The 24,034-nt window shown below is 36.1% G+C and overlaps 3 protein-coding genes and 1 non-coding gene across 5 annotated transcripts; 2 read left to right on the top strand and 2 right to left on the bottom strand.

The window, feature by feature from the left end:
* Positions 1-200: 200 nt before the first annotated feature.
* LOC135605398 (mannosyl-oligosaccharide 1,2-alpha-mannosidase MNS1-like) lies at positions 201-8,894 on the bottom strand. Its single transcript, XM_065095443.1, has 14 exons — positions 8,615-8,894; positions 8,111-8,158; positions 7,794-7,988; positions 7,556-7,668; positions 7,143-7,208; positions 6,753-6,924; positions 5,405-5,494; positions 4,619-4,746; positions 4,372-4,437; positions 4,065-4,173; positions 3,869-3,967; positions 2,540-2,620; positions 2,292-2,462; positions 201-636 (listed from the first exon to the last, which is right to left on the bottom strand). The coding sequence occupies exons 1-14, from the start codon at positions 8,765-8,767 to the stop codon at positions 379-381; spliced, it is 1,749 nt and encodes a 582-aa protein (XP_064951515.1). The 5' UTR covers positions 8,768-8,894; the 3' UTR covers positions 201-378.
* A 517-nt stretch (positions 8,895-9,411) lies between these two features.
* LOC135605399 (GATA transcription factor 20-like) lies at positions 9,412-15,984 on the bottom strand. Of its 2 annotated transcripts, none has more exons than XM_065095445.1 (7): positions 15,231-15,984; positions 15,027-15,110; positions 14,827-14,939; positions 13,017-13,145; positions 12,231-12,336; positions 9,856-9,927; positions 9,412-9,702 (listed from the first exon to the last, which is right to left on the bottom strand). In XM_065095445.1, exons 1-7 carry the CDS (start codon positions 15,639-15,641, stop codon positions 9,634-9,636), a joined length of 984 nt encoding a protein of 327 aa, XP_064951517.1. In that variant the 5' UTR covers positions 15,642-15,984; the 3' UTR covers positions 9,412-9,633. The 2 variants fall into 2 exon arrangements, with proteins under 2 accessions (XP_064951517.1, XP_064951516.1); XM_065095444.1 differs by having other exon boundaries at positions 9,412-9,705.
* A 6,578-nt stretch (positions 15,985-22,562) lies between these two features.
* Positions 22,563-23,761, top strand: LOC135605400 (B-box zinc finger protein 32-like). Its single transcript, XM_065095447.1, has one exon. It carries the CDS (start codon positions 22,890-22,892, stop codon positions 23,607-23,609), a length of 720 nt encoding a protein of 239 aa, XP_064951519.1. The 5' UTR covers positions 22,563-22,889; the 3' UTR covers positions 23,610-23,761.
* A 146-nt stretch (positions 23,762-23,907) lies between these two features.
* On the top strand, positions 23,908-23,980 carry TRNAE-CUC (transfer RNA glutamic acid (anticodon CUC)). The gene has a single exon. It is a non-coding gene; the product is annotated as a tRNA-Glu (tRNA).
* Positions 23,981-24,034: the final 54 nt, after the last annotated feature.

Here is a 24,034-nt window from a genome sequence, read left to right on the forward strand (position 1 = left end):
TTTCACAATTCATATTCACAACACTACTAATCTGTAGATTTATGTGGTCTAAGCAACAAAAATTTTTAAGCAATAGAATCTTCGATACCGATTGGTCTTTTAGCCGTAGCACTTAACCTTCGTAAGTTAAAACAATTCTAAATTCCAAGATCTAATCAGATTCATGGAGACAAAACAAGTCTCTCCTGCAACATCAAGCATTATTCCAAATAACATTCGGATTAATCTTATAATGAAAATACCATGCCAAGCAAAACAGAGATAAGCCCCTCATTTCAATTAAGTAAAATTTTTGAAGCTATAGGTGTTTATCTGTTCTAAATAAACTAAAGGAGGGGCATCTGTTTCATAAATAAAAGTCTGTGTTACAAAACTGTGTCAATTATGATCCGATATTCTTCCCTGCTTTCTCCCAAATGGCCTAATGACTGCTTTCGATTGTGGTTTTGCCTCTGCTCCTTCGTCGTTCTCGACTTTATCATTTCTGGGTGTAATTTTCAAAGGATGGGCTTCAGTGTTGAAAACCCACTCATCGAATGAGATGACCGACGGTGGTGAGAACAAAAGGTAGAGGTACTTAAGTGTTTCTGCAAGGAAGAAGCTCTGCATCATGTTGTCCTTCACACCCGTGTTGACCTGGAAACAGAATGGCAGAACATAAGTCCAGATGATTAAGGAGATGCAGAAAGGGTGGTTTTATTCATCTCAAACAATATTTGAACTTATAGAGCAGTCACTGAGGTAGTCCACCATGAAGTTAGATAATTCTGGTAAAGAGGAGTTCATGTAGCAAAAGCATGAACAGAAGTACCAGAATAGAGCTATCTTCAAAATATGTATGAAGGGAAAAACAAAACCATCATCAACCCTGTCAAGCTACCATATACAAGTGAAAAGAATCAAACAGAGCCTGAAAGCAGTCCAACAAAGCCTGAGAGCATGAATTGAATTTCTGGTGACACCAAAAGTGTCAGCTGGCTGTCAGAATGTTCCATTTGATACTGTTCAGCATGTTGCAATACCAGCAAAACAAAACCCCCTAAAGAAGTAAAAAATAAATCTTTGTGGAAAAAACAAAAGGGACAAAGAAGATGAAAAACCTGATAATATGTTCAACAGACATTCCAAAATTTTGCTTAATCCATAAATCATCCTGTAATAAACCTAAAGATATTTCAGTAAGTCATCCCATATTGAAAGAAATTCGATGATGAATTTGTTCAATCCTAACCAAACTGAAGAATCTAACCTACAAATCGTTTCTGACTCTGCTTCCTGCAAAACTCATCTTATTCGACTGGATACCTAAGCAAAGGTCTTGCAGCTGCATCACATGTATATGGTAATTTGCTCTAATAGCAGTCCACCTAAGGGAATAATGCAGCTGTAGCAGTAAGAGCTACAGCACAAACATGGAAAATGATCCAGTGAAGCCAAAAAGAAGGCAGTCAAAAGAAGGTTAAGACAGATACCTAGCAGTCTTCTAACTGGAAACATAGAATGATAAAGACAGGAAGGAAAACTCTGCGATACAAAACAGTGTATATTCTAAAAGAAACAAAAACCTACTCCCCAAGGTTGGCATTTTAACCCACTTAATCCTATGGTCCAGAAAGCAGCCCCTGATTTACATCTCTCCCAAGCTTCTCTCTCAGTTTAGCAGAGCCAATGCAGAGAGCAGCAATGACAACATGGCTCTTCTTACTCTCTTTCTTCCTCTCCTGTTCTCTTTTTCATTCTCCTCTAACCAAGAAGAAGGCTAATGGCAGCAGGCACGGATATGAACTGATGAGGGATGGAGCGCCTGGATGTGTTTTTTTTCCAGGTAACATTGGTGTCAATGTATATCAGTAGAAGGCCCTACTGAAGTGATTCTGGACCTATACCATCTTTCCTTTTTGTCTTACCTCTTCTTTAAGATATTGTTATTCAGAAATATTTGTACAATCTCTAGCAATTCAGATAACAACTACATTCCTTTCTAGTTGCAAACCAGAAAATTCCTAGGTCTACAGTTACATGGCTGTGATACTATATTGATTTGACCTTAACTTGCGCAAGCTTTCATAAGAAACCCAACTTCAATCAGCTACCACAACAAATGCAGTAACTATTTGTCAATTTTCATACTTAAGTGAGCTCCAAGGTCGATGGGAACTCATTTACCTTCCTTATCCCAAATCAATATATGGGTGCATTTTATCAAGTAATGCATGATAAATTTCTGAAAAATAACCACTGAGTAATTCTTCCACATAAACATCCTATGTTATTGATATGGTAAGACTTACATCCTTCAGTCCAACATAACCAGAATCGATACGAGAATTCTTTTCAAATGCTTGAAATATGTTCCAACCCCATTCTTGGTATGTTTTGTTCCCAGTGAAACGCCATAGGTACACAAGTGACTCAACAGTCTCAGGTCTCAGTATATTCCATGAAGTGCCAACACTCATGTCCTGCAATAATATATCAGAAGCATTGTAGACAGATAACATGACTTGAAAGAGAAGTTACAAACAAACAGTAATCTGACCTGTCCATCATGAAAGAAGTAGTTTTCTCCTGCTAATTTTGTTGGAGTTGATTGATAGAAATTATAGCAAGTCCAAACAAGCTGCACGAACAACACACTAATTGGAAATAAAAGGCTAAAAAGCAAAACACTAGATCAAGCATGATTTGAAAAAGAAAAGTTTAAGAGAATTGGATTTATCATCTTCATTTTAGAAAAACGGCCATCTGTTATTAAAAATCGCTTTTCAATTTAAAGTATCAGCTGCAAAAAATTTATCGGAGTATGTTGTGAAAGCCAGATCTGTCTTTTATAATCTACAGCCCAACTTTAAGGTATAACAGTTAAGTTCACAGGCTGAAGATAAGCGGACTTGAACAGCTGCATATCATTAAATAAATAACTTATCGAAGTATGTTGTGAAAGCCAGATCTGTCTTTTATAATCTACAGCCCAACTATAAGGTATAACAGTTAAGTTCACAGGCTGAAGATAAGCGGACTTGAACAGCAGAAATCCGCCGCCACAAGGTAAACCACTACCTCTCTTTTTTTTTGTTATCACAAATCACAATTACAAATCACCAAATATGATATTCTCAAACTATATTGCATGCTTTGATTCGATTGTTCAGTCAAGCATTCTCTATGTTGCAAAGTTTGGTCAAGCAAGACTTCAACTTTTTTTACCCTCTTCTAATTTGGGTATATGGATCATTGTGGTTTTCGGATGCTTTATTTATTTTTTTACAAGGGACTGTTTCTTATAAAAAAATTCTTTGCTTCTAAGTGAAAATCATCTTAGGTGGATAAAAGTTGATTTTCTTTTCTGTTGCATCCTCTAACAAGTCATTCATCAAACACCAATTCTAAAAAGGTAAAAGATAATCACTTTGATCTTTCCAAGCTGTAGCATTACGTACATAGTTGCTAAAAGTTGCAAATGTTTATAACTTTATATATTCACTTTTAACTTCCCTTTAATTCTCAACATGTTGAATCATGTGGTGAAATAGCCTATGATTGTCAAGATTTTAACTTATAATTTTGACTAGTCATAGAACGACTTACATAGAAGGCCAAAATAGAAAAAGGAAAAAGGAACAGTTAAGATGCAGCATTCTAGGTAGAACATTTTGGCTTTAGATTCACAATTAATCATGTAAAATAATTCACAAATCTACAATTAGTAGACTAGCTATTCCTGCACTTGGGTATTACATGGATCTGGTTGAAAGATACTTTTGCAGGACCATGGTGCTTCATATAGGATAAATGACCATAAAATTGAACTAGATTTTATGTAAATGAAGGGACAAGGAGACTAAAATATATGGTCCAAAAGAAGTACCTCTTTTGAAAGAGATAAAATCTTTTCAGCTTTTTCAGAGCCATATCCAGAGGATCCTAAAGCTAACATGCCCGGAACAAAGCATGCCAGTTCATCCATCTGCTTCAATAAGAAATACAATGTTAAAATTAATAAACTGCAAACTTAGAACAACAAGATTTAGGTTATTTTTCCTTAAGGCAAGTAAGAAGCATACCTTGTTGGAAAGAGAGCCACCATTTTTCTCACAGATATATGAAAAAGAAGATGGAGTTGATTTCCTAATCAGGCTCAACAACCCTTCCATTGATGTTTCCCACATTTCTCTGTGATATAATTATTCATATTATTAGTGAGTTATCTGCCACTATAATTCCTACCGTAGAAATAGAGGTTCAGAAATGCTTGCTGACAGGCATTCATATCCCCAAAAAAATCAAAGGTAACAAATACAGATATGCCATAAGAAGTTTTATGATAAAAGGACTTCAGAGCATTGATATGCAATAACATAAACCACCAACCTATAATGCTTGACAGCATCTGTTTTGTTTCCTTGTATCCACACTTTAAGTAAATACTCATAGAAACTGCAAACAGATTAAGTTTACAAATAGAATACATTCTACATCAGATAGTGAGATTTTAACAGTATGACAAACGAATAATGAAGAAGACAGAGAACAATTCAAGGACAGATGAAGTAACAAAACTCAACAATCACAATTATAGCCAGTCCATAACATTACAGATGAAGAAAGCTCGTATCACCTATCACCCATTGCACCAAATGTAACTGTTGAGTATGATGCTGCTGCTCCTGAATGAGGATTTATATATATGGGAAGTAAACCATCGCTAGGATATGTCTTCTGCAGTTGCCTGATGACCTTCTCCGCCTGTGAAAATGGCAAAATGATACAAAGAGGTTCCAGTACTAAGATCTTTCTTTACCATCCTTTGTACAAAATCAACAACCATGTCATAAAAGCATTTCTGAAACAATCGGATCAACAAAAAAAAAATTGCTAGCTATAATTCACATCTCTCTTAAATGGCATACTGAGAGGCTGCCCCTTGACAAACAATTAAATCAATAAAGTATCATATGTGTAAAGTCACTAAATAGATTTTACTAGAAACAATAAATAATTCGGACATTACGACTTTGTTGTTATTGTTGACGATGATATACCTAGTCAACATTATTTATCATGGGATGAAACCAAAAAAAGTGTAGATACATACTGATTAGAGATAATCCACTGCAAAGTTTATCTACAACAATCCATTAAAATCCTAAAAATGTGGCTCAACAGTTGAAACAAACAAGTCAAATCAGTTATTACTGTAATGATCATCACAACCCTTTTCCAGATATCACTGAGTTGAAAAAGCTACAAAAAAGGATCTACTAGAAACAACAACCAACTTAATGTAATCCATCAAAGAGATGCAGAGTCCTAGCCAATATACAGGAGTGCAACTACCTGCTTAGAAGTGTCTTGACAAACCAACTCGTATTGTGAATGGTAAACCAAAGTTTAATCGAAGTACCTTCTGCTGGTATTTGGGGTCTCCTGTCCTTTGGGACAAAGCTATAAATTCGAGCTGCTCAGTTCCAGAATCTGCTAAAATGCTTTCTCCCTGCAAAAAGAATATCAAAGCAAACATATTACATAAGGAAATTATCAGTAAAAGGCAAGTCAAAGATCAAATAATCAATCATGACTACAGAACAACATGCAGAAAGCAGTGAAACTCAAATAGAAGAAATTAGCCACAATCACGAATTATCTGCAACATAAGGAACGAAGACCAAGGTTCGCAATTTCGTACCATACCGAAATATCGAGATCAGCTCAGTATGGTATGGTACGAGTATACTGAGTGGTATGCTTTGGCGTACCACTCAGTGTGTGTGTATATATATAATAAAAAAGTTAAAAGATTAAAAATAAAGGGCAACGTCGCCTCGTTTCTTCTCCCTGTGAAGCCTCGACGACGTCATCGCCGAGGCTTCTTCTCTCCGCACGGATGAGGAGAAGTCACCAACGACGTCGAGACCACGTAGCCTCAGACGAGGAGGTGACATCTCATCTGCAACATCCAGCGAGGGAGAGCAACGTCAGATCTTCAGGTTCTCCCTTTTCTTCTCCCTTCTTCCTTCTCCCTCGGCTAATATCGTACTATAGCGGGCGACGAAGGTCGAAATCAACCGTCACCGACCGATTTCACGTGGTAATGAGGCGGAAACAACCCTAATCGACGGTACCGCCCAGTATGGGTGGTATCATTCGAAATTAAAAACCCAGACGAAGACACTAAAAGAACTCTAAGAATAGCAAAAGATCTAATATCTATTTCAATAAGTTCTTATGAATGATGCTATTAATTGAGTTACATGTTTCATATTATGGATTTCCAATTATCAAGATAATTACAGGTAAAGAAGTCGTGAAATCGATGTATAAAATAACGATTAATGATTATATCCTAGGAGTCACCATGAAAATATACCATATCTAACCTAACCTTCTCACATTCATTGAATTCATATTTTCGTACTAACGAAATTATAATGTAGACAATTCCAAGTTTCAAATATTTGAAAATTAAGTAATTGAACATTGACAAGATTAAACAAAAATGCTGACAGAAGCTCAAAGTAAACGTCCCCTAGGAAAACTTCTCCATATGGACTAAACAACAGCTTCCTTAGTCGAGAAAATATTGCTATTCATTTATGAATTTCAACATCAAAACTACAAGTTAAGAACCTGATATGAAGAATAGAGTTCTGAAATTACAAAATTCAATATGTTAACTATTAACATATTATTTAACATAAGAAAAATTTTGATCACACATTTCAAAGAATAACAAAACGGATTTCAAGATGTACCCCAGTCCATCCATGGTTATGAGGATTGCCATGAGCCAAGTTGATTCTATTGTATGGAATGCCAGTTGGTGTGTCCCATGCAGGTAGCAACCTATCAGCAATGTCTTTCGCTTTCTCCAGAAATATCTTGTCCCCAGAAAGGTCATAAGCACTAAGAAGTCCACCAACAACTCTGAAATTTGAATAAATAATATGGGCTAGATATGAGAAAATATATACACTTGGAGAAAATTAACAAGGCCACTTAGCTCTCTTATCCTGCAATGGCATGATGCATTTTATAATATAAATTAGGCAGAACTATAATTGGATATATCAAAGGTAAATATGTTCGACACAATACCTAGAAAAAAAGATAACAAAACATAAAATTAAACCTTATAACGCCACCTTATGGTTGTCTCGAAAACACTTGCTACATAGTCTTTGTTGAAATCTAACGAAGTTGCAACCCACCTGTCATAGACCACCAGTGAGTTAGAAGAAAACTTAAACAAGCAACAAATTTTCAAATCAAATGTAGAGTAAAATTAGTTGCTATGTATATTTTTGTTTTTGTATAAATAATCTCATAAAGTTTTCTTTGATATTATTTTGTTTCACACATAACACATGAAAATGTTCCTATTTGTTTTTTTCTCAAGGGAAAGTACAGAAGTGCACAAATTGTCAAAACATTTGCTCATAACAGGCAAATATAAAAAACAAAGCCAAAAGTGGAAACACACTTAACACAAACAGAAGGAAAGCTCGCAGCAAATTAAATGAACTAAAAAAACTAACATGGTGCTGTTACAACTTACTCTCTAGCTTTCTGAAATTCATCTTTTAAGCCCATTATGTATAGTGTATCAAGAGAGTCCACAAGAGTTGCTCCAAGACCACCAAAACTATTTACACCATTCTTTGTTTGAGGCTGGTCACAGGAGGAAAGACATCATGTAATTGATGTTGAAGCTTTAGACTGAAAACTAAGGGAAGTAGTTGATTCATGATTGAATAAACTCAGATCTCTCGATGCTACTGTGTTAAACAACCAACCTGAAGTTCATCTTGGCCCCAAGCATACTTTACATATGAGTTCCATGCATGAAGCATAGCCTCTTTAACTTTTTCTCTACGTTGATCGTTAATGGGATCAATTTCACTTTCCCAGACATTATCATTGTGAGTAACTTTGTCAGTTGTATGAGTAGAGTCTTCCCTCAACTGTTTCGAATCGCCTGCATTCCGCAACTACAGGAAGCAACAGTTGAAGAAACATCCAAGAATCATTCAGCTAAAGGCACAATAGGAATAATAATAATAATAATAATAATAATAATAATAATAATAATAATAAAAGAAATGGTATTTACCTGATCCTGCAATCTGTTCAATTGTTCCTGAAGTTTGGTGATCTCTGCCTGCACGTTACATCGTATTAGACTTCCTAGTAGTCTGGTAGCACTTATGTGACGTACTCACTTATTTGAATATTTAAAGACGGAGCAATTTCACAGGCAGACAAGAAACATGGCGTATAATCTCCTGATTGAAGCATGTATATATGAAAATGTATTCTTCGTAACATCCATTTAGGTCTAGAGTCTAGAATAGCCAAAAGGAGTCATTTTTATTGAACTAGTCATCAGGAACAACACCATCAGATCCCCTAACAACACCCGGTAATGCATGATCAAAATGCAAAAATATCAATCAGAGAAATAAAGGGCTCCATCGAAAACTTTTTTATAATAAATCCAATCGACATAAAGTGACTGAAACACAGATCTTCCTAAGAAATTAAAGAACTCAAAACCTAGCCCGAGATCCAAAATCTGAGCAAGAACGGAGAAGGGCAAAAGAAAGCCAGGGGAGACCTCGTGCTCCCGGACTAGGGATTGCCGGTCCCAGACAGCGAAGGTGGCGACGACGAACACGATGAAGAGGAAGGCGAGCCGCTTCGGCCGCTTCAGGTAGTAGGCGGGGTGGAGGTACCGCCACCGGCTGGAGGAGGAGGACCGTCGGGCCATCGCATCCCCCGACGACGGAACCCTGCCCCCGATCAGAAACCTAGAACTCGTCTTCCCTCTCAGCCCTCTGTCTCCCCCCGCGATCGGATCTGCGCCGCGGCCCGGAATTGGGTAGACGAAGAACACGAGTTTCTTCCGCTGGGGTCGCTTTTGAAGGAAGACTTGACTCGTTCCCGATCCCTCTCTGGACGTCGTCTTCGGGCCCCACCACAACTTAACTTGTACGGCGAGATTATTATTATTATCATTATTACTATTTCTTTTCCTTTACCATTATTATCACATATTTATCCTTAGCTTTACGTCGTAATACATCAAAAATGTAGAATAACTAAAGGATATTGATGTCAATTGGAATTTTAGCTAATGCGATTTAAATATGCTAGTTTTTAGATTTCATAACTTATATTTGGAGAAATAAATATAAAAATCATTTATTATGGAAGAATATATATATATATATATATGCATAATAATGTAATTTAATTTTTTGTTTAAGTAACACAGCGTCTTGCGTGAATCTTGAAGATTCGAATCAAGGCTTCCATCCACGCAAATCAAAGCACCACGATCGAGGAAGTGCCCTTCAAATACCGGCAGAACACTTCTCCATAGTGAACGAAAAAGAAAAGATCACAGTGATATTTTGCAAGATGAATCACCCACAAATTAACATTTAACTGTAACAAGGTTGCCTTAGTATTAATACCAACAAGGAGCCAGAAAGATCCTAATATTAACTCTCAGAATATGGTACATGTTAAATAACATTACACAATCTGGAAGGGCCAAGGAGGATTAATTCCCCTGTTCAACCAGCCATCTCTTCTTCACTGGAGGCTTCGGTTCTGATGGCACAGCACCTCTCATGATGTGTCATGACCATTGGCTGCCACAGCGATCGACTGGGCGATGGCAGCTTCGGCAGAGTTGTTCTGCTGCAAAGATGAGTAAACGAAGGGGATGATCAGATTAAATGCGATATTGTCGGGTTATATAATTCCATGAAAGAAATGCAGAAGGCCAAGAGAGATACAAGGATGTTCAGAGATTTGATCTCTCTGTACAGTGATGTCGAGATCACTTACCCCTTCTTTTGGTTCTGGCGAAGCATTGAGAATAGCTGGAGATGGATTTTTCGATAGATCCCTCATTATTCCCTGCAAACACAGCAACATGATCTAAGGTTAATTGAAAGGCAAGTCATACACTCATACACGCACACAAAAAGGAAAACTTAATTGTCTTTTTCAAACCTATTTTATCATTTTCCACTTAATATTGGCGTGGAAAATAGCTAAATAGAATGCAAATGCATATTGACAAATTCTTCCCTCAAAACAGTACCTGTTACCTCTCTTTCCGAGAAATAAAACTAACCGTTCCTCATCATATCATAGTATCTACCCAAGCAGATTATGCAACACCCTAAAAATTACTTTGGTTCCATTTCTTCAACCTAAGTTCAGTGATTTTTTTTTTTTTTCAGGGCAAAATTCTCAAGGGCAATATAGTGTAATTAACTAATATCATAGTCTACAACAAAAATTCAAGCTAATTTCAATTTACTAGATTGACAATGAGTTCACTATTGAATCACTAGAACGTTAGGCATATGCTATGGAACTGGAGAGAGTCACTAAGACATTTTTGTAAAACTTTGCTCACAACAGAATCTGCAAGGTAAAAATTGACAACTTCATGTGATGAAACTTTAACTGCCAAAAAGATGTTCCTTGATAATGTTAAAATAATCAAATGTGTTACATGACAAAAGAACAGAAATGAAATATTCAAAAAACTATGCTCGGATTCAAGCTTTCTCAGGATTTTTATAGAATGAGAAAGATGCCACACTTGTATAAATATGACAACTCTCATAGGCACACTAAAATGCAATGTCTCTGTATACATAACACAAGAACAGTAAGCAATGTCAATATTAAGAAAAGGCATGATGGTCATGTTTTTATCGTATGCTAATTAATATGTACGGCACATATGAGAAGTATAAACACCCTTTGAACAAAGAAATCAAAACGAGAAGCTCACTACAAAAAATGAAAAAATGAATGGAATAACAAAAAACAATAACACTTGACAACAAAGGTTTAAAAAATAGAGATCAAGATTGGAATCAAAATCAGGATTGGGAAAGGTTTCAATGGAGTCATATCTAAATGATGAATTACAACTCAAGGTAAAATAAATTCAACAAAATTAAAAAATGGACATATCAAACAAATAGAATGTTAGCTATAGAAAAAACATCAAACATGAAAATATGTGAAATGTGTAATCTAGTAAAATGTGTAACCAATAACGATAAGAAAAAACAAAAATTATAGAAAACACAAAAAACAACTGATGTTTTAGATGTTAGAGAATCATAGAAATGTAATATATTACAAAAACTTTGTCAAAAATAAAATTTATTTCACTAAATAGAAACAAACCTAATTTTTAGTTTTTACATGTACATAAAAACCAATGCAACAATGAATATATAGTCAATATTTAACCAGTAAAGAAAAATATATCTTTTATTCAATCAGGTTTTCTGCTTTTCTTTCAAGTACCGGCTCCTTTTCTCATATTCTCAAGAACTTTCTGTATTGTCTGTGTAATGCCACCTACTATAGTCTCTGAACAAAAAATTTATTCAAATCATCAAAGAGGAGTTAGCATGTCCGGTCAATGGACCAATCCCTCCCTCCCTCCCTCTTTCTTCATAACAATACACAATCTCAAGCTCTAAATGCTGAATCCATCAGGATCAACCTATCCAAACAATTCATCCAGATTTGTTTATCCATAAACGTCTCTCATAAAACCAAACCTGTTGCTGGTGCCTCCGCTATCCCGAGATCAGCTCCAGCTGGTTAAATCCAGATTGTGGTCCACTGGTTTTTTAAGCTAAGTTTGATGAACAATAAAAAGAAGTAAAACAAGGAAAGTAGGATACATATGCCCCAACTTCATCCCACCTGTTCTCTACACTGATCAAGGATGAACTCGTTTTGTCAGGAAAAGCAACCATATAATTACAAACCAATATGATTCAAAATAAAATGCAAATATGCTTGACGATGTTAAATATAAAAGAAAAAAAATACAATATATCACTCGATTTAAAGAATCAAAACATATGGACATTTTAACACAATTTGACAATCCATTCCAACAAGCATGTAAATAGTAGAATAAGAAATAACTTATCGAGGATTGACAACTATCTCATATAAATTTATTTTATACAGCTAAAACAACTTAATGTCAGCTTCAGATAATTATAATTGCATAAAAGATACAATATTCCTAAGAAAAATGTTTTGAATCAATAGTTAAATAAGCATAAGTTTATCTAAAACAATGCATCAATACCAGCAAAAAGAATTATTACTCAAGAAGAAAGCTAAGAAGACATGAGATTCAAGACAATTAGCATATTCTGAGAGTCTACCTTGTTTGCCCACACAAGTCCACATGCATTACATAAAGTCCTCGGTCCATCAGGCCCACGGCGCATCATCGGCGTAGACTTTGCATTGATGCCACAGTGGTGGCATCTGTGCAAATTCAGAAAACAATTATGTCAGGTATTTGAGGTTGAAGCAATTTCCAATATTCTATACATAATCAATTATGCTTAAATGTACAAGATAAATAGTCATTAGAAATTAGCAATCACTAGCTGAATATCATTTTCTCAAATGTTACTTATCACATGGATATTAAAATGAAATAAATCAACTGGCAAATTGAAACAGTTAACATTTGATGTATAAGAACACACTGGCCTAACAACTGAACTAAATATATTAAACTGAACTTAACAATTAATATGTTTTGTTCTTATGTATTTTTCTTCACATCCTCATTCAATAAAATTAAGTTGGATGTATTGCAACATCATGATTTTTTTCATTATTTTAAATGCCTTCAAATTTTCAGATCAACATTTGGATATTTGGTTCTTTTAATAAGAAATACATTAAATGTGTCGTACAAATGCTTTAACTGATTAGAGAATTTCTAATCTCAGTCATTCTTCATTATCAGCGTAAACCATTTTTATTTTAAACAAACTAATTAAGACAACTGAATACCTTCTAAAACACATCACCTCCTAATATTTCACACTTCTGAAAAATCCAGAAATATGAAATCAATCTGAAAACAGAAAAGCAGAATCCAAGTTATGGACGGTGAGTATTTAACTAGACATTGTGAAAGTAAAGATGCCTACGCAGATGCCGCTGGGATCTTATTCTCTGGAGAACCCCAATTTTGGTTAGCATCAGAAGTGGTAGCACCACCTGTGGAATCTTCAGTCTTCGATTTAGATGATGTAAATTGACCCCTATTTCGTTGCATCCTGTATTACAAGTTGGAAAAAGAAATTAAAAATCATCATATAAAATGAACAGTAAGGAAAACAGAGAACAAGCCAAAAGAGCAAAAGACTGGTTTTCCATTTCTGCAACAAGTGGCACATGGTGGTCATTAAGCCATGGCTCACACCTCACATCCCACAATATAATGTGCTAGAGCACATAGCACATATCAGTGATTTATGCAAGAAACCTACATGGCCTGGGGGTATAAACCTGAAATGGATCATTCAAAGTTCAAACAACTAATACATATGTATATATGTATATGTATTTATTTACTTATGTATGTATGTATGTATGTATATGTATGTATACATATATATATGTATATATTACATGAATTTATTCTCATTATAGGTGCATATAAACACTACGCACCTATATATTCTTTTACACAAACCAATGAAAAGTGCATACAAGTCAATATGTTCCCAAGAATCATACACAAAATTTTATTTACATGGATATACAGAGAAAACACCAATACATTAAAGTAATTTCGATGGCTGCTAAAGCTTTTCCAGCCAAATCGAGTTTTTTCTTTTCGATTCACACTCTTTACTAGTTATCCAACTGAAGAACTTGAAGTGGCACTTTTTTAATTTATATGGTGAAAATGATTGCTAAATTTTCTAAATTCTTTTTCTGTTATAAATATTTTAGTTAAGACAATCCTGCACATCAACATTAATACACTTAAAGAATGCAATGAAAACTTTACTAAACAATGATTGGCAACAATATACTTCACTTACCAAAAGTTCAGGTCATGCTCCATGCTGTTATCTTTTTTCCTGCTCTTAAAAATATATACAACAAACGACATGTATAACTGTCCATCTTAGAAGGTCCATTTGATGGTCACCACCTATTTTTAATAATATAAAAATGAGGATATGCTATAAAAGGACAGTCACATCTTTTATTATCATTACTAATTAGGTGAATTTACCAGAAGAAGACTCCAGTTCCAACAAATGACTAAAAAGAGTGGCAGGTCTCTGAACAATGACTAAGGGCTCTAATAGGATGTTGTAGACAAACCAAACATCTGAACTCTATGGCCTCCATCCTCCATTGCAAACAGGAAGCTGGTTCAAGAGGAAGTAAGACGATTTTTTTTTTTTCATCTGCATCATGAATTTGTTTCTTGAAAAGTTAGATGTTGAAAAACGCTGTGTTTCATTTTAAAAAATGATGTTACCAAAAATAATATTTCAGGCATTTGTAAGTTTTAAATTCCAAAAGTAGAAAATACAAAACCCAAGTAATGCCAATGCCACCACAATTACAGGAAACCCTTCATAGTCCTAAAAAGAGTAACATTTAACACATGAATTCTCAACAAAAGTGGCAAACAAAAAAAACATCTCCGTGAATTTGTGTCACTTTCATAACTACCAAAATGACAAGGCAATTATTAGCACATCCAACATATTTGTTGATTGTGATAGATTGCTGTTTTGATGTAATTAAAATAATACCAGTAAACTAATATATAATTAATAAGCATTCCTAAGACTATTAAGATCTCCATCATGGTTGTTTTTAAGAAAAAGGAACCAACATACCAAATTGGTAAAACAGGTAACATAACTCGGTCTCTTAAGAAACATTTCAAGAAAAAAAGCAGTAACGACTTCAGATTATGCACCCTCCTACCTCAGCGCGACCTCTTTGCGAACAGTGTAACGTATTTTCTTTTCAAAATTCCGCTCTTTCCGCTTCTCCCGGAACCGCATCAAGGATGCAACTCTATGTGGAACATTCATGCGCTGTCACATATCAAAGGCAACTCAACTGTTGGAGCAGCAAATGCACGCATAGGAAACAAATTGACAACTTGTAGTCAAATACAGTGCCTTGTTGTGCATAGAAGATGATGGAAAAGGATTCAAGCTAGTCTGCATCTCGCGACCTCCTAGCAACAAAAGCACAGCTTGAACCTGTAGAATCCAACAGAAAAGAGAAATTTCAACAATCACGGGATATTAAAAGGTATCTTTTGAAGATTCGATCTTTAGAATTGAATTAAGTGAATCAAGTACGCGTGGTAAAAATACCACCTTTTCTGGGGATACGGAATCAAAAACGAAGACTTCTCCCTGGAAAGAGAGTGTCAGCTGGTTACCGCCCACTTGCGGCGCGATCAGACCTTGGGCATCACCGAGATGACTCGGATCAGCCGGCTCTTCCGTCTCCATTCCCTCGTTCTCCACGGCCCCAACCCCATCCTCCTCCATGCCATGGCTGCCGCTGCTGTGATCCGCTTCGTGGTACTGCTGCAAGGTCTGAGCGTCGGCAGCCGCAATCAACTCACCGCTACGGCCGACGGCGCTGGGGTCGTCGATCTGAGCCGGAAGAATCACGGAGGGCAGGACATGGTGTTCATCCGCCAAATGGTGCATGCCGAGGCCCCGGAATCGACCGGCGCCCGCCGGCTTCGCGTCGGCGGCTGGGTTAGGGTTTCCGCTCATCCCCAGATCTCTCTCGCGCGCTCGAATCCTCCCCAGCCTTGTAAATTTTGGAGAAACACACCAACAAAACCGCTTTAGAGCATGGGATAAACTCACAAGAAATTGAGGAGAAGAAAAATGTGGGCTTTTCTTAATATGTGTGATCGATGGAAGACCGGGGTAGTCGGGAGACGAATCGACTACTCTCAGAGACACCAATCGATCAAAAAGGTTTCAGAGGGAACAAATCGAGAAAAGGATCGAAGAAGAACCCTAAATTCCTTCAGCAAATCGGAGACCGAGGAAACCCTAGAACGAGAGAGAGGAGAGAGAGAGAGAAAGAGAGAGAGGCAGCCGGGGGGCGGGGGGGGGGGACACAGGAGAGAAGACGATAAACTAAAATGCGCATGTTGACATAGAACAATTATGCGGTCGTATAAAGATCTGACGACCCACGCTCATCCGTTCCGCGAAGTATGTTGATTCTAAAATTTCATAGTATATTATATACGGTATAAGGATCCACCGTTCATTATTCGTTATGGAGGGTAAATTATTTACCCGCATATATTTATATTTGCACACACTTGCACGAAATCGTTCGCATGCGGAGGCAACTGACGCCGCTCGTGCGAGAGTTGCCACGCGTCGTGAGATGCGCTTGTAAGTTCACTTCATTATATGGACGGAGAGGATGAATGAAGGAGGAGGATCAACGGCAGAACGACTGTCTCAACGCGGATATTTACGCGAACCCGGTTGAACCAAATCCGGTCTGGATTGATGCTCCGCAATCGAATCGAACCACTTGATCAACGTGGACTAAACCCTCGCGGTCCATCCTCGGGTTCGAGTCAAGATAGATCAGGTTAAATTGGAGACTAAAACAGCATACTTTTCTTTATATATATATATATATATATATATATATAAAGAAAACTACTCTTGATCCTATTTTATGCTCCTCCCAATTAGATAAACTAACCTTTCAAGACTGTATCTGGATTGGAATCCAAGGCTCGGATTTAGTCAATTGTTGCTTGTAAGCTCGAGTGTCCTTCATCCACCTTTATGTTCAGCTGGTTGCTATTAATTAAGGGAAATGCAACACGCAAAAAACTATGGTAGACTGCTTGAATCAGTGATCAAATACAACAAAAGAAGTTTGCCTAGTCACTTAGGCATGTTATTTTAAGACTCAATGAATCTTAGTAGATCAGTCATATACGAGGTCGGATGGTGACAAAAATGATCTTGAGAAAGTAACTAATTAAGCCATCGACCAAGTGTTTGTGGTATTATCTGTATATAAACTATAATTATGTTTTTTAAAATTAATATCAAAATTTAAAATCAAATAATCGTATATTAAAGTTTAGATGTAAGATTTATAAATATATTATTGTTCGTTCTAAAAATTATAGTAATATCGATATGCAATGAGAATTAGATTTGTCTTCTTTCTCTGTTTATAATAATGAACGAAATATGAACTAAGATGAGATCGAAGAAAGTTAGTAATCTCCCTTTTATATTTCATCACATAAGAATATTTTGTTAATTTATAGATGGGTCTAAGATAAAGAATTAGGAGAGTCCATGTCATTAAAATCATCTCGTAAGGAATCCCACCATAATTAAACTTTTTTACTATTAGTTGATAACCGTAATTAATTTTATAATATATCTTATCTAATTAAATAGTATCACATAATTTAATATTCTATCAATTGATTCATTAATTGATAAGATATAAAAAATTTAAAATAAAAATAAAAAATATTAAAAAATATTTTCATTAAATTGGATTACGAAAGTTTTGAAAAGCATTTTACATGTATGCATGAATTTTATAAAACTGATCAAAAAGTTTAATAAACACAATAATGCTATATTAAGTTCAATTATCAATATAAGTCATAACGATTATATATCATTAATATCGTATCTATTTAATGAATCACAACAATATTAGTCTTTATTAATATAGTTCATAGTGACTCTTATAATTTATCTTATCAAGACAATCATATTATCGTATTTAATTATATATTAGGATAACAAAAATAAATAACTTTAATTGAGTAAAAAATATCAATAATAATATCTACTTAAATATATATCACCGTATATTTATGAGTTGTCCACGAGTCTTATTATATAAACATATTCTTTAAACACTTTGAGTTATAAGAATTTAGTAAATTGATCGATAATCATTAAAATGATGCTTAGGTTATTAATTGATAATTATTATTTTTAGATTGTTTTTCTGAGTATCAAATATTTTATCTTGATATATTTAGAACCACTAATGTACTTATAGAAAAAAAAAATTACTATCATATTATAATAAAATATTTTCAATACTCTAACAATTGAGTCAACCATATAAAATCCTAAGATAAAATTCTATAGCCATAAATATCGATTTATGGCCTTAAAGCATGCAACAAGTTGATATTCTATTGTTGATGATATAATAAATAATTATTTTATATTTTTTAAAATTACCCTCCAATTAACATGAATATAAATTCTGAAGTGAAGTTTCTATTATCGAGATAATTTGTAAAATAAAAATCTAAATATCTCATCATTTTAAGGTGATCTAATATCCTATATATGAGTATCTAATCTTTCATTCCATATAGATATCTCATTACTTCTTTTGCAGCTTTCAAATATTTATTCTTGGGTTACACTAATATCTAACCAATATTTCAATAACATAATTGATATCTAATCTCGTATAAATTTGTACATATAAACTTCGAACTCTAGATTACCCTTCTTTTTATTCCTTTCTTAGTCTTGGGATACTAGCTTTGATTAAATCTTTCACATCCGGTAATAAGTGCATAATAAATCTCTCAAAAACTCGATCAATATCCTTTTTAAGATAGTTTTAGCAATCATCAAGATTGATATATATATATATATATATATATATATAATATTAGTTATTAGTTTAGATGACTATAAGAGCAATATAATAAAATAAAATATAATTTAAAATATCTTATAAATAATAAAAATATTTATTATAATTCATATTCTATGAGCCTACCATCTTTGGCTACTTTGGCAACTACTAACCATATAAGACTTAGGGATATAAGTTACAAATAATATTGATCAAATATTTTTAAATTTAATTTATATAAAAATAGTTTAATAATAAATAATATAGTAATAATAATATTATTAAATATTAATTAATATAAAAAAAACTTATATAATAATTATAATCATGATAAAACATAAATTATACTTTTATATAAAATATTATTTTATAATTTTAAATATATGCATGTGAATAACTACATAAATATCGAAGAATAATAATTAAAATTTAATTATCATAAGTAAAAATATTTTATCTATATGTCATATGAGAAAACTATAAAAAAATATTATATTTATTTTTTAATTCTTTAAATGACCTAGATGGGTTAATTAGTCTTATTTAATTGGACATCCTAAAATTGATCTAAAATTGGTTTAGTCAAATATAAGTTTAGTCAAAAGAATTAATTTAGAAATATATTGATAAGAAATATTATATGAAGATTGAGCTTCGCTTAAAATTTGATTAAAGCATGTCAAATTTATCAATTTTACAATTGAGGATATAAATCCAAAATATTTTATTTTTGAAGGATAAAACTATAATTTTATTGAGATATATTAAAAATATCTAATTTCTAAAGGTCGAATTATCAAGGGACACTGATTAGAATTAAAAAAATAGAATGGTAAAATCATCTTTTAATGAGTGAAGAAACCCTAATCATTTTTTTTCTCAATCGCTACAAACTATGCGAGGCCTACAATTGTTGTAGTGCATGAGCATCGTCTACGACTTATACGCCATCAGCCCAAGCTCCCTCATGGTTGACCAATGACACCTACAGTAGCTACAACATTCCATCGTACCCACGCATGACTATCACTACCATGCAAGTCCTCATCAGACACGCATATGTCTGTTAGTCATTGATAACCCCTATGATCGTCACGCAACCATTGCGCAACCCAAACCTCTGACGTCTTGTCATCATCGATCATGGCTAGTAAACATTATCATAGCGGCATTGTTGTAGCCGTCAGTCAAATGTAGCATCCAATAAGACAACTCTCGACGACCAAGGTAGGTCGCTATAGCACCTATGCTATTACACATAGTCTATCAAACAAATATAAGCAACATATTTTTGTTGTAGTTCTACCATCAGTCACATCGTTTGTAAAAAGTTATAGAGCATACAAAATAAATTCAGAGATCAAACATAATACATCACAAATTAATTCAAGAATAATATTAATTAGAGATTGAAATAATGATTCAAAAGATGAATAAATTAAATCACATAAATAGATTTAAAATTCTTTTATGATCTAAGTTATTTTGATTTCAAAATATGTAGTTTTGATATTAAGCATAAAAACTGTAATAATACTTCTATTATATAAAAAAAATTTAATGCCAAAAATTGAAATCAAATAACCCAAATGTATCGTTATTCGATCTAAAAACTATAACAATATCAATCTATATGGAAACTAAATTTACCTTCTCCTCTCTGCCTATCATTTGACAGGATCACTATAAATGATAGAATATGTATTAAATAGGAGGTAAAAAAATATTTGTAATCTCTCTTTTATATGTTATCATGTCATATGCTCGTAGGAGGTTCTGTTTATTTATAGGCGAGAACAAAAACCTAAGATAAATAATTAAAAGAGTTTTTCCTGTCAAAGTAATATCTAATGAATTCTATTATAATTGAACTTCTGTTAGTTAATAATTATAATCAAATTTATAATATATTTTTATCTAATTAAACAGAATCATATAATCTATTATAGCCTATAATAATTTCCAGAAGAAAAACTTTATACTGCATTTGATGAAATTGACACATCTCTAAAAGTTGTTTTGATATTATCTCGCCTCTAATGTTTCGGATACCCAAACAAAAGAAAGGAGGAAGATTGGATCTTATTTCTTCCCCTTTGTTGGCTTTGTAAAATGACCTATGTCTCAAAAGTCTAACTCCACTGGCCCTAAATGTTCTATTGACTATGAATAACCAATTAATTCTATTGGCTGGATGAGCGTAACTTTTTAAAGTGTTCAGTGCCTTCTATAAACTCTGCTGATTAGGTATATATGCTGATCATAGTATAAAATATTATAGGCCTATTGATCTGGGCTTCTTATCTTGTTCTAAGTTTCTGTGTAGAAGCAACGTAACCACCGTTTCAACTCAACAAATGAAAAAAGTTTTACATAAGATAAATGGTGACATTTTGATGCATAACTAGAGGAGAAGAAAATAGAAATTGAATATCAAAATCTCTCCCAATTGCTTGCTGAATTTGTCAATATTTTTGCTGAGCCACACGGTCTTCCTCGTACTCAGCAAGATCATCGGATTCCAATCCTTCCGGAGGTGATTCGGTCAAGTTATAGCCCTTATTCTTTACTGATGTTACTTGTACGCAAGAAAGACGAAACCTAACGGATATGCATCGACTATCGAACTTTAAATGGCATCATCATCAAGGACAAGTACCCCAAAGCACTTAATGCGACAGGGAAACAACTCGGAACTAGAATTTGCTCTTTTAGACCTTCCTAAGTTGATGCTTCTTCAAGAGAGTATCCCTTTTTTTTTGAAACAGATTGAATCCTATCATACAGACTGCTTATCTTGCTTGAAGTTACATCTTGACCTCACATCTGAAGCATGTAATGATCACAATTACCAACAGAACACAGTGATTGTATCTGTGAAATATTTCAGAACTATAATTTGCTTTTGTAGTGATTGATTGAATATATATGCTTCATCTATCACACCACCAACAGAAAAACAGTGGTTCTATCTGTGAAATGAATCATGATGGAATTCGTTCTTCTCTACATTTCCACATACTCATTGTTCAAAGTTATGCTGCTCCTACACACTGTTCGTAATATTAGTGTTGAAACAGATTGAAGCCTCTTCATCCAGACTGCTTATGATGTTTGAAGTTGCTGCAAGACCTCACATCTGACGCATTCAGCAATTACAGCCACCCATTTGATGTCAGAAGACCAAATTCATGGGCTGAGCTGAGACTTCACTGACACACGCGAACAACTGCATCCGGTCTCTTATGCACTAGTCAGTGGAACAAGGACATGGTCCCTGTGCAAGTGGACTGATGAAGCTTAAGGAATGCGAGGCCAAGTTCGCGGTGCCATGTTGCTGCTCTGACAGATCGATACATTGAGCCTAATTGATTTACTGTGGATCGTTTCTGTGGCTGAAGATGGGAGTCACCAGCTCCACACCCTATCACACGGTGAAGGAATCGATTCTTCTCGTCTGACCAAATCAAACAGCAGCTCTGCTGTCGCACCTCTCTGTGGGAGACGACTGTGAGTGCTATTCCGTCAATTGATTGGAACCGTGGAGCCGCGTCGTGCGAAGCTGCTTCGCGGAGAAACCGTAAGTGGCACCGAACAAGTGGCGGTCGCGGAGCGGGACAACGCTGGGTCGCACGGAGGGTGAAGTTTCGGCTACGCGGAGTCTGCATCCGATTACCACACCACTTTACGTACCAAATTTTGGCCTACTTCGGAACCTACCTTTCACGTTATCGGGTGGCAGGGCAGGCGGATCCCATGCGGGCCCCAAACCACCGCGCAATCACAAGCCAAGTATGTGAGCCGAGTAGCTTAGCCTGGTGAATTTTCTCTTCAAATTTCGCACTGTTATCTTCTAATGGTGGTGTTCTTCCTTGCTATAATACAAGTTGTTGGATATTTCAACGCGGTTGATACTTCAATCATGGTATTTTGGTCATTGTCAAGACAAAAGTAGAAGTGGTCTTCGCACACAAAGATTGGAACAAGAGGCTTGCTCTTATCAGATTAATACAAAGAATTAGTGGACTATAAAGAAGAGCAAAAAGCCAACCATATAATAAAGAGGAAGAAGAAGAGCAAATGAACAGGTTTGACAGAAACAAGGTATGTGGACATCGATGGCTCGACCACCACCAACAAGTGACCACCCAACCTCCACCACCTCTCTCTCTCTCTCTCTCTCTCTCGCCCTCTCTCTCTCTCTATATACATATGTATATATACGGACGACCCATCTTGGCTCAACCTCCAAGAAGCATCTCTTGGTCGGACATCTGAATAGACGCTGCTCTCCCCTGCAGCAAGATCTTGGCTTTCCTTGCCGCGACCAGTAGATCCCGGAGATGAAGCAGCGGCAGGCCTGCGAACTCTGCGGTGGCGAGGCGGCGATCTTCTGCCAGCCGGACGCCGCCTTCCTCTGCTGGGCCTGCGACGCATCCGTGCACGGCGCCAACTTCCTCGTGGCCCGCCATGTCCGCTGGTTGGCCTGCGGCTCATGCCACTCCCTCGACTCTTGCTGCCGGGTCTCCGGCCCCGCCCCGCGGTTGGTCCGGTCCCTCTGCCCCTCCTGCGACCCCGATCACTCCCCTCCCTCGCCCTCCCACCAGGCTGCCTCTTCTTACACTAGCTCGTGCCTCTCCACCTCGGAGCCCACCTCCGAGTCGACGGCGGGGCCACCGGCAGAGAAGCCCGCCGCTGCCCGACGGGCGACAGTGAAACGGCGGCGAGGAGTGGTGGACGAGAGGGTGGAGTGGTTCCTGCTAGGCTGGGGCCGGAGGATGGGGCTGCGAAGCCGCAGGCCGTGCGTCGAAGCGGCTGCACGCGTGGCTGCCGCGTGCGAGGAGTTGACCGCGGCCCTGCCACTACGGGTGTCCCTCGCGGCCGCACTGTGGCTCGCCATCAAGCTCCCCGAGGACGAGGCGTCGTCAGCGAGGGGCCGAGGTGCAGCTCTCCGGCGGCTGGAGGTTTGCTCTGGCGTGCCCGCGAGGCTCATCCTCGCCGCCGAGTCGCGGATCGCCGGGCGCGTCCGAGTCGCGAAGGAGGGCTGGGCCGAGTGCCCATAGCCGAAGGATTATAGCCACGAGTTCATTCTTACTCTTATGCACACCCCCAGCTTCCTTTTTATTTGAAGAGAACATATGGTTACAAGAGATGTAATTGCTTGATATTGATGTTTGCAGTTAAGATCTAATCATTCAGAAATTTTTGTGGTCAAGCTGAGTTAAAATTTTCCGTACTAACTAATGTATGTGGATTGGTTATATACATATCTGAGAAGAGATTAAAAAGAGGATTAAGATAATAAACTCACAACAATAGAAACTCATAAGATAATGAATTAACTGTAATTATCAAAGTGTATCCGTTGTAGTCTAGTTGGTTAGGATACTCGGCTCTCACCCGAGAGACCCGGGTTCGAGTCCCGGCAACGGAAATACTTTTTATGTTTATTTTATAATTCTAATTGTTGCTCTGTTCATTGCAGCCC

The sequence above is a fragment of the Musa acuminata genome, chromosome BXJ2-2 (genome assembly GCF_036884655.1).
Source record: "Musa acuminata AAA Group cultivar baxijiao chromosome BXJ2-2, Cavendish_Baxijiao_AAA, whole genome shotgun sequence".
In the NCBI taxonomy this organism is placed as follows: Eukaryota; Viridiplantae; Streptophyta; class Magnoliopsida; order Zingiberales; family Musaceae; genus Musa; species Musa acuminata.